The sequence below is a fragment of the Ixodes scapularis genome, unplaced genomic scaffold (assembly GCF_016920785.2).
Source record: "Ixodes scapularis isolate PalLabHiFi unplaced genomic scaffold, ASM1692078v2 PGA_scaffold6__148_contigs__length_123643588, whole genome shotgun sequence".
Classification (NCBI taxonomy): domain Eukaryota; kingdom Metazoa; phylum Arthropoda; class Arachnida; order Ixodida; family Ixodidae; genus Ixodes; species Ixodes scapularis.
Window position 1 is genome coordinate 6,383,043 of NW_024609881.1, and position 11,044 is coordinate 6,394,086.

At 46.6% G+C, this 11,044-nt stretch overlaps 1 protein-coding gene across 1 annotated transcript; it reads right to left on the minus strand.

Annotated features, from left to right (window-relative positions):
• Nucleotides 1-9,319: 9,319 nt before the first annotated feature.
• On the minus strand, nucleotides 9,320-10,651 carry LOC115325985. The gene is made up of 3 exons (XM_040220583.1): nucleotides 9,771-10,651; nucleotides 9,475-9,718; nucleotides 9,320-9,334 (listed from the first exon to the last, which is right to left on the minus strand). The coding sequence occupies exons 1-3, from the start codon at nucleotides 10,649-10,651 to the stop codon at nucleotides 9,320-9,322; spliced, it is 1,140 nt and encodes a 379-aa protein (XP_040076517.1).
• Nucleotides 10,652-11,044: the final 393 nt, after the last annotated feature.

The window sequence follows — 11,044 nt, forward strand, 5'->3', positions numbered from 1 at the left end:
GTTAAACGTACAGCGCAGCTTTCTGCATAGTGTATCAACTCGTCTACTTATGACGTATCATGACTTTGCACTTGCAGTAAGTAACAAGAAACAGATCGATGCAGTATTCTTGAACTGCGCGAAAACATTTCGTAAGGTTTGCACAACAATATTCTACAGAAAGTTTAATCGATTAGAATTTTCGACAACTTGACTGGCTGCAATAAATTTAATTCGCGAACCAAGTTCCTTTCATGTAAAGTTATATCCCTCCTCCGTCACTCTTCAAGTCACGTTACGAGTGCCTGTAGGCTCGGTTATATATATATTTATATATACAGGTTTTTTTTTTTTTTAGCTGCACCAAATTTTCAGAAAAAGGGGAACGTGAGATAGGGTCATTTCAGCCCTGGGGAGGTCCTAGTGACCATGGCGGCCTCTAGAAAAAAAGGTGAAATTCGGTAATTAGTTAGCTAATTCCCTAAAATGTTTTAACTGACATTTTTAGTTTTCACTTGAGGGCACATAATGCATTTAGAGGATTGAAGATCGACCACAGTATAAACTAGCCGTGTCGTCAAATTTGGATACAAAAAATTAATAGTAGGCGCTACGGGGTCGAGAAATGTCACTTTAGTAAATGGCGTCAAACCGAAACTAAACAGGGAAGAGCGCCGGTAAACTTATCGCTCCGCCTTCTGGACATCCGATTCGTAAATATCGCGGCCGGCTCGCCTAAGCAAGTGGAGCCGGCCGCGATAATGACGAATCGGATACCCGGAAGAGCGGAGCAATAACTTTACCGGCGCTCTTTCCTGTTTAGTTTCCGTTTGACGCCATTTAACAAAGTGACATTCCTCGACCTTGTAGCGCCTACTAGGAATATTTTGTATCCAAATTTGACGGCACGGCTAGGTTATACTGTGGTGGATCTTCAATCCTCTAACTACATTATGTGCCCTCAAGTGAAAAATGAAAAAGGTAGTTAAAACATTTTAGTTAATTAGCTAACTAATTACCTAATTTCACGTTTTTTCTAGTGGCCGCCATGGTCACTAAGACTTCCCCAGGGCTTAAATTACTCTATCTCACGTTCCCCTTTTTTTGAAAATCTGGTGCAGCTAAAAAAAAACCTGTATATATAAATATATATATATATATAAAACTGAGAAGAAAAAAACCCTTAGTGAAAAACAGCAACAACGGACGATTTAATCTTATATATATATATATATATATATATATATATATATATATATATATATATATATATATATATATATATATATATATATATATATATATATATATATATATATATATATATATATACAGCGTGCACGGTGGAGGGGGCCGAAGGCGTGGGTATATAACTGAGAAGAAAAACAATGCCTTGGTTTAACAAAGCAACAACGGACGGTTTATTCTTCGACCTTTCGGCCGGAGTCCGGCCTTCGCCGGGAAGAACTTTTACAGATGAACAAGGGTGGTATTTATACAATGCTACGGTCGGGTCCCAATTTCGGCGGGGTGACGGTTGGAGTTTCAAAGAAGCGTAGGAGTTCCAGATGGGCAAACGTTTATACAATGCTACGGTCGGGTCTGAATTTCGACGGGGTGACGGTTGGAGCTTTCGTGAGAGGGAAACATGAGGCAGTTCCTATCTGGGCGTAGAAGCTTGTCGGTCAGGGCCAAGTTTGAAGGACGATGGGATGACGGTTGTAGTTTCTTCAGAAGGGGTGCAGGGTGACTTTATGTCTTGCCGGGCAGGGGTGACCTGGACTATAGGCTATAGCGTACAATAGACAAAAGTTACAAGTGCAAATAAAGTGCCGTCACATAAAAAAAAAAAAAAAAAAAAAACATTGCAACGGTCGCTTCGGTTGTTCCGTGGGGCATGCATGGGTCAGACCTGGAAGGGAACAATGTTAAACCTAGAAATAAAAGGAAAGCAAATGAATATCAAAACTTGGAAATAAAAGAGAAAAGTAGATAGTCCAGTTCCGGCCACAAACACAGCACCACTGCTAACAATAAGGTCTGGGACCTGCAAAAAAAAATGTCTCCTGATCGCTGTTGCTATTCGTCTGATAGCATTTTAATCGATGCCAGAGTACCGGCGCTTTCATTTATTCCTTGGTAATTGCGTTCAATCGGTAAATTAGGTAGGATTCACCCTGTTCACGTTCACGATTTGATTTAAATCCAGATTCTAGGAGCGTCACTGACAATTTATCAAACGAATGTTCTGGGAGAGCGAGATGTTTGGATAGAGGCAGTGTCGGAAGATTTATGGTGTAAGATTTGTGGTTATTAAAGCGCAGTCTAAATGCTGTTCTGGTCTGCCCCATGTATTGCATTTTGCAGACGGTACACTCTAGTAAGTACACGACATTCGACGAGGCCCATGTTAAGTTCCCTTTAATTTTGACCGAGAACTGCGAGTGCGTGCTGCTGGCCGTGTCTGTGTGCTGCCTCTATTTACAGATCAGAGATGCTGGGTGAATGCAAGGCATACATTCGTTAGGTGGTGGCGATGAATTTATCCACGAGTTTACTAGCGCGTCTTTGAGGTTACACGATCGTCTGTGGACTACCCCAGGGGCGGATGGAAACGCGCGTTTAAGGCGCTCGCTTTGTTCGAGAATGTTATAATGTCGTCTTAAGATATTATATACATTTGGTTGTTCATGGTATAAGTTAGATATAGATTTGTGCGTTGTGTATCGCTCTGCGTGGGGCGCGGGCTAATAAGGTCTGCTCGGTTCAGTTGCTTGGCGTTACTGCATCGTCGTTTATACGGGTGGATACTTTTGTTTCTCTAGCACTGATTGTGGCTGCTCGTATCAAAATCTGTCTCCTTGGAACAACTTCGTTTGAAACGATCAGCTTGGCTTATAGGACTGATCTTCTTTCAATGGTGGGGGCGGTCGCTTTGATAATGCAGGTATTCCTGTCGATCTCTTGGCTTACGGTACAGGCTCGTGGCGAGTTTACCTTTGCCTATTTTAACATTGACGCCTAAGAAGTAATTTCGGTTTGAGAGTACGAATGTGTAAAGCGGATGCTCGGATGAGCAGCGTTGTATCGATCTCTGAAGTCCACCAGCTCCTCCTCAGTGTGCGACCAGACAATAAAGATATAATCTATAAACCTTTAATATATTAGCGACTGCCTTTACGGGACATTCAAAAAGTAACTGAGTCTATAAATTTCTCATGAATACGTTGGCATAGTTCGGGGCAATTTTGGTGCCCCCCCCCGCGGTTTTTTAACCTGCCTAAATTATGTATTGTTAAATTAGAACGTGTTGAGTTCTAAGACAAGCCTCGCCAAAGTAGCGACGACGTGTCCATTCGGGGTGTCCGAACGTTTGTGAAGTTGGTACATGTCAATTAACGAAATTATTCTGTCATCTTGTGGGATATTCGTACACAGCGATGATACATTGAGTGTAACCAGATATAATTCTTTTGGTATGCATCAATTTGATATTTCCCTTAAGAAGTGTGTTATTTCTTTAATTTACGGATCGAGACTTGTAGGTATATGTTTAATTAACCTGTCTACATATCCTGATATGGGTTTGGTTACTGTACTTATTCCAGATATGATGGGCGCCCTGGGTTACCAGGTTTATGAATCTTAGGAAGCATGTAGAAGCGGCCGAGGGGGAAGGCTGTACCGGTTTCATTAATTTATGTTCGCTAGCAGTTATTCTGCCCTCGTCTAGGAGATCCTTACGAATTAAAATCAAAATCTTAGTGCGGTGCATTGTAGGGTCATCTGCGAGAGGTTCATAAAACTTTGAGTCATTTAGTTTGCGGTTGCCTTCTCGGATGTATTCAGAAGTGCTAAGAATCACAATTGCTCCTTCTTTATCGGCTGGTTTTATTGTTATGGTATGTCCTATAGCTCAGGGTTTTTAAGCTAGCCCTTTCGAATTTAGTGAGGCTATCCCGTTTTCCCGCCTGCCTGCGATATTCCCTCATTATGTCTTCCTGCACAGTGGCTATGTAGAAGTTAAGACAATCGTTGCGGTTAGCCTTTGGCGTCCAGTTGCTCATTGCACGCTGCTGAGAGGTGTTGGAGCTAGAAGTTCAGTCCAAGAAGTATTCCCGCAATCTTAAATTGTGAGCAAAGTTGTCGAGGTCGAGTAGTAATTGAAATTCGTCAAAAAAACCTGTGGCGGGACAGAAGTTAAATCCTCTCGAAAGGAGTTTTTCCTCTTCTGTTGATATAGTCACTCCAGATAGATTAACAATTATAGTGCCACAAGGGGCATTAGTGCTTGACTCATCGTCTGTTATGCTAATGGCCGGTTGAGTATGTTTGCATAGTTAAATGACGTCGTAAGCTGAGGTAAAACAGGGTTAGAAACCTTATCGCGCTGTAGCTTATGTAGCTTGATTGTTTCGAGGTCATTACGTTTTTTTTTATCAAATTCAGATAGGGCGCTAATTTCGGATGTCGATAAGGGGCCATTTGAAAGGAAAGGTGTAGCGGTCGCGATAGTTAACTGTTTCACTTGTTTGTCACTATGATGAGTCGCTATTTGGACCAGTTTAAGGGAAGCCTCAAGGGGAACCTGTTGCCATTCCGGTCGGTCATGTTGGTCGAGGTTTGTGCAGGCGGGAGGAAGGGAAACGCGACATGGCCCTCCGGGGTAATGCCTGCGTTAAGGTACACTAGCAAGGTTGATTTATGAAGTTCGTGCCTAATGCGTTTATCTGAGAGCTTTCGTACTTTAAGAAAAGTGGTACTGTAGTTTGGAGCGGAGGAACCGGACTCACGGAACTGTCATCAATCTTCTTTCGGGTGCGGGGAGCTTGGACACCCGAACGTGAACAGCGTGAATCCGACCTAATTTACCGATTCAACGCTATTAAACAAGGAATAAATGAAAGCCCCGGTACTCTGGCATCGATTAAAATGCTAACAGACAAATAGCAACAGCGATGAGGAGAGATTTTTTTTCAGTTACCAGACCTTATTGTTAGCAGTGGTACTGTGCCTGTGGCCGGAACTGGACCATCAACTTTTCTCTTTTATTTCCAGGTTTTGATATTCATTTTCTTTTGTCCTTTTACTAGGTTCAACACTGTTACCTTCCAGGTTTTTAACTCATGCATGCCCCACAAAACAACACAAATAACCGTGCCGGATTTTTTTTTTTTTTTTAAGACAGCATTTTAGTTGGCGCGTGTGTCGTTCGTCGATTGCACGCTATCGTCCAGGTCACCCCTGCCCGCCCGGACACAAAGTCACCCTGCGCTTCCTCTCAAGAAGCTACAACCGTCATCCCACCGTCCCTGAAACTTGGCCGCGACCGTCAAGCTTCTTCACCCGGATACGAACTGCCCTCGTTTCCCACTCACAAAACCTCCAACCGTCACCCCGCCGAAATTTGGACCCGACCGTAGCATTGTATAAACGCATACCCACCTGGAACTGCTCCTACGCTTCTTCGGAACCTCCAACCGTCATCCGCCGTTTTTGAAACTTGGACTCGACCGTAGCATTGTATAAATACCACCCGCGTACATCTGTAAAAGTTCTTCCTGACGAAGGCCGGACTCCGGCCGAAACGTCGAAGAATAAATCGTGCGTTGTTGCTGTTTTCACCAAGGGTTTTTTCTTCTCAGTTTTATGTGTATATATTGTAAGGAAACGATGTTACAAACTGATGGGGGTTTATTATTTACAGTGTGGTAGCTAGGTTGAGAGAAAGGCCGTTGGGAATCCAGCTAGTCGCGCGCTCTGCCCGAACGAACCTCTTCCTCCTCGTCCTCTCTCAGCCTCCGTGCCTTTCCCCAACGCACCGCAGATCTCATCTTCGTCACAATGCCCTCTTGGTAGAGGTAGCCATCCTGGCGGAGCTGGTACTAGGTGTGGTGAGTAGGGGGGCAGTAGAGTTCAAGGCGGTTGACATGGGCCGCTTCACGAGAACGTCGGCGGCGATCGGCAGGTGGGGAGAGAGGCTCAATTTCGTAGTTCACAGGTGAGGTCCGACGAAGCACGCGATATGGGCCTGTGTAGTTTGATAACAGCTTCTCGGAGAGACCGGGCTGGCGTTGTGGAATCCACAAAAGGACGAGATCGCCGGGTGTGAAAGAAGTTGGGTGGGATGTATCATCGTGACGGCCCCCTTGCTGTCCTTGCAGGTGTGTCGCGCGTGCTCGTGCTAGCTGGCGGCATTGTTCAGCATGATTTCTGATTTCGGTGACTGGAAGGCATTCAGAAGGATCGGGTGAATAGGGTAACAAGCGATCTAACGTTGAAGAGACCTGCCTCCCGTAAAGAAGGAAAAATGGTGAAAATTGAGTAGTGCTTTGAACGGCGGTATTGTAGGCGAAGGTTACGAACGGAAGAACCTTGTCCCAATTACGATGATCGGGGGAAATGTACATGGCGAGCATATCGGCAAGTGTTCGGTTGAAGCGCTCGGTCATGCCGTTGGTCTGCGGATGATATGGTGATGTTGTTCGATGGACGACACTGCAAGCTCGCAAGACCTCTTGGATGATTTTAGAGAGAAACACAGTTCCGCGGTCGCTGAGGAGCTCTTTCGGGGCACCATGACGGAGAACAACCTGGTTCAAGAGAAAGTTGGCCCCATTTTCCGCTGTGGCGGTAGGCAAAGCAGCAGTTTCAACATAACGCGTTAGGTGATCAATGGCGACGATGATCCAGCGATTTTCAGAGGAGGAGTGAGGAAGTGGGCCAAAAAGATCTATTCCGACACGGTCGAATGGTCGTTCTGGGCACGGAATGGGTTGAAGCAGGCCTTGAGATGAATATAAAGGCCGCTTACGGCGTTGGCATGGGAGGCATGATTTCAAAAACTTTTGGACGCTTCCATAAAGCCCTGGCCAGTAGTCCCGTGAGCGTACCCGATTGTAGGTCTTGAGTAGACCTCCGTGACCACATGTTGGGTCGTTGTGGAGGCATTCTAAAACCTCACGTCGCAAGTGACGGGGAATGGTAAGAAGCCAATGGCAGCCTTCGGGCGAATAGTTGCGCCGGTAGAGAAGGCCATTTCGAATGCGAAAATGCTTGGACTGTCTTTGTAGTGAGCGGTTTGGGGAAGATGCAGGGTCTCTGACAACAGCCGAAATTTTAGATATCCAAGGATCTCTTGCTTGTTCTTGCTCCATGTCGTCAATGTTTAACGCCGATAAGGTGATAGGGTCTTCATCAGTGTCAGGTAGGTCTGGTGGTTCAGAGTGCAGAAGACATCTAGAGAGACCATCGGCGTCGCCATGTTTGCGGCCGGATTTGTACAGAACAACGAAGTCGTACTCTTGCAGCCGCAGCATCCATCGACCAAGGCGTCCCGTAAGATCTTTCAAAGATGACAGCCAGCAAAGCGCGTGGTGGTCGGTCACAACGTTGAATTTTCGGCCATAAAGATATGGACGGAACTTGGCAACTGCCCAGACGACTGCCAAGCATTCTTTTTCAGTTACGGTGTAATTTCGTTCTGGTTTTGTGAGAGCCCTGCTTGCATAGGCAACAACGTAGTCGCCGAAACCTGTCTTGCTTTGTGCGAGCACAGCCCCAACTCCAAAGCCGCTAGCATCAGTGCGAAGTTCTGTTGGGGCAGTAGGATCAAAATGCCGAAGTATCGGGGCAGATGTTAAAATATCTTTAAGCTGGTTGAAAGCAGCCTCGCACTGCGATGTCCAAGAAAATGGGTGTGAGGATTTCTTTAGAAGATCCTGCAGGGGTGCCGCTATGGATGCGAATCCGCGTACAAAACGTCGAAAATAGGAGCAAAGTCCAAGAAAACTTCGAATTTCTTTTTGGGTGGTTGGCCTGGGCATGTTAGAAACGGCCTGAATTTTGCTAGGGTCGGGTTGAACACCTTCTTTGGACACGAGATGGCCAAGCACTTTAATTTGCCGCGCTGCAAATCGACATTTCTTTGCGTTGAGCTGAAGGCCGGCGTTGCTGAGACAGGACAATATGGCGGTTAATCTACACAGGTGCTGCTGAAATGTGTTTGAAAATATTACTACGTCGTCTAAATAGCACAGGCATATTTTCCACTTGAGGCCTCGCAACACTGCATCCATCATACGTTCGAATGTTGCCGGCGCGTTGCATAAGCCGAAGGGCATGACGGTGAACTGGTACAGGCCATCGGGTGTTACGAAAGCTGTTTTTTCTTGGTCGTTGGAGGCCATAGGAATTTGCCAATAGCCTGAACGGAGGTCTAGACATGAAAAGTACTCCGCTCCCTGCAAGCAGTCGAGGGCATCGTCGATTCTTGGCATTGGGTATACATCTTTTCGGGTGATCTTGTTTAATCTTCGGTAGTCAACACAAAATCTGATGGTGCCATCCTTTTTCTTGACAAGGACGACTGGTGACGCCCATGGACTCGTAGAGGGCGTGACGACACCTTTGTCAATCATGTCGCTGACCTGGTTATCGATGACGCTTCGTTCAGACGCTGAAACTCGGTATGGGCGTTGACGCAGGGGATTCTCGTTGCCCGTATCGATGTGGTGAACTACCGACGTGGAACGTCCCAAGGTGGATTGCGGGCGATCAAATATGGAGCTAAACTTGCGTAGAACGGCAAGGAGTGAGGCCTTTAGGGACGAATCAAGGTGGTTATCTATAGTCGCTAACAAGAACTGGTCCTCGTCCTCTTGCTGCGGGGCTAATGGGCAACAATATTCAGAAAAAGAATTATTGAAATCAAAAACTTCGATAGCTTCGTATGGCTCAGCGAAAGCAACGACTGTATTTGCAGGAAGCATTATTGAAAGAGAAGACATATTTAAAGCCATAAGGAATGCGGTGCCATTGTGAAGGTGAAGCAGAGAAAAAGGGACAAGGATACCTGTCTTACGAAAAAAAACTGCGGAAGGGGAGACCATTAGAGGAGACGCCGAGACTGTGGATGATTGAATCGGTAAAGGAACAGACGAAAATGGAGGAATTTGTACGTCATCAAGGAGGGATAATTTGATCGTTTGCACAGCAATGTTGTCGTCGGGAAGGTGGATTTGAGCGAAATCTACTTCTGCACGTCCACAGTCTATAACAGCGTTTGTTGCTTTTAAAAAGTCCCACCCAAGAATGACGTCGTGAGAGCAGGAAGACAACACCAGTAATTGGACACAGTAACACACTTCTTGAATGACAACACGTGCTGTACAGACACCGGTCGGGACAACATTTTGTGCTCCAACAGCTTTAAAGGGGCGATCAGAAAACGGGGTTGTGACTTTCTTCAACTTACGACAAAGGTCAGCCCGAAGAACTGACACTGCGGCACCGGTGTCAATTAATGCTTGAGTGCGCAAACCATCAATAACTATATCTATCATATTTCGGGTAACTGGACGAGGACTTAAAGATGTGAAAGGATTTGCAGCTCTCGCCTCTGGAACTGCTCCTAGCAGTTTCCCTCTGCAATGGGCGATGTAGTGCGTGGTCGCAGGGGAGAGAGCGAACGCCGCCTGGGAGATGGAGATCTGCCTTGCCTTTGCCGTGGTTGTGGTCCAGTGTAATCTTGGTGTAAATACTGATCACTGCTTCGACCAGAACCGAAAGCTGGTCGATACTGCGCTTGCAGTGGGGCAGCGTAACTCTCAGAGTTTCCACGGCGACAAAAACGGGCGATATGCCCAACATAGCCACATGAAAAGCAAATGGGACGATTTTCTGGCGTCCTCCATTGGTCAGCCCTGCGTGCTTGCCAGCGAGGAGGAGAAAATGGCGGCTGTGGTTGGAAGACCCGAGCAGGTATCGGGCGTGTTAGCATCTCGGCATACGTTGGCACCTGAGGCACTAGCGGCGGTGACGCGGCCGGCGGCATAACGGCGCAAGGAATCGCGGCTTTGACTTGATCCTCAATTAGCGCTCTGATCGAAGGCGAGATAAAGGACTCCGGAGGGGTCGAAGGCTTTCCTAATTGGCGAGCCACTTCGTCACGTACGATCTCTTGAATGACGCATCGGAGTTCGGCCCATTTGTCGACGGAGCCTTCGATTGCAGTTGTCAGGCTGGCCAGCTCTGCGGAAGGTTCCAGTTTGCGTTTGGCTGGCAAACGCTGAAGGCGCAGCTCAGAGAAGTTCTGGCAGATGTCGATGACTTCAGAGACAGTCGTTGGCGCTTTGACGACAAGGATCTGGAAAGCATCTTCGGCAATGCCTTTCATGATGTTCTTCAGTTTTTCATCTTCGGTCATGCGGGTGTCAACGCGCTTGCACAACTTCAGGACATCTTCGATGTAGCTAACGAAGCTTTCATCGTGCAGTTGGGTGCGTGATGCCAATGTCCTCTTCGCGACGAGCTTCCGCTGGGCAGGCTTCCCAAATACTTCCTGGATCTTTGCTTTGAACTGGGGCCAGGTCACCAGCTCTGACTCATGGTTGGTATACCATAGTTTTGCAACGTCGGTCAAATAAAAAATTACGTTATTGAGCTTCACGGTGTCATCCCATTTGTTGTGGAGGCTCACCCTCTCAACTGACTCCAACCAGTCCTCAATGTCATCGTCACCGATTCCGCTGAAGAGCTTTGGGTCCCGCTGACGGAGGGCTCCCGCGCATAGGATAGTGGTTGCACTTGCAACAGTAGGTGCCTGGTCAGGAGTGGTGTCCTGCGCTGCCTCGTCCGAGGCTCCTTGGCGTGATACCGTTTGGCGTCGCATCGATTTCAGTGGTGTAGGATGCAGGAACACTTACAAGTGAAGTCCGGATAGTTGGGGAAACCCGCACCTCCACCAATTGTAAGGAAACGATGTTACAAACTGATGGGGGTTTATTATTTACAGTGTGGTAGCTAGGTTGAGAGAAAGGCCGTTGGGAATCCAGCTAGTCGCGCGCTCTGCCCGAACGAACCTCTTCCTCCTCGTCCTCTCTCAGCCTCCGTGCCTTTCCCCAACGCACCGCAGATCTCATCTTCGTCACAATATATATATATATATATATATATATATATATATATATATATATATATATATACAGGGTGTTTCAGAAAACGCAGGCCAAATCGCTCCTGCGAAAACTGCTCATCGCAACGAAAAAAGGCTTGTGGCGTTTTG

What these genes read in the sequence shown, in the direction of transcription:
- LOC115325985 (XM_040220583.1), bottom strand. Translation starts at nt 10,651, where the DNA reads ATGCGACGCCAAACGGTATCACGCCAAGGAGCCTCGGACGAGGCAGCG. An exon ending in CTAGTGCCTCAGGTGCCAAC is followed by an intron (nt 9,719 to 9,770) that starts GTATGCCGAGAT and finishes TTCCAACCACAG; the next exon opens with CCGCCATTTTCTCCTCCTCG.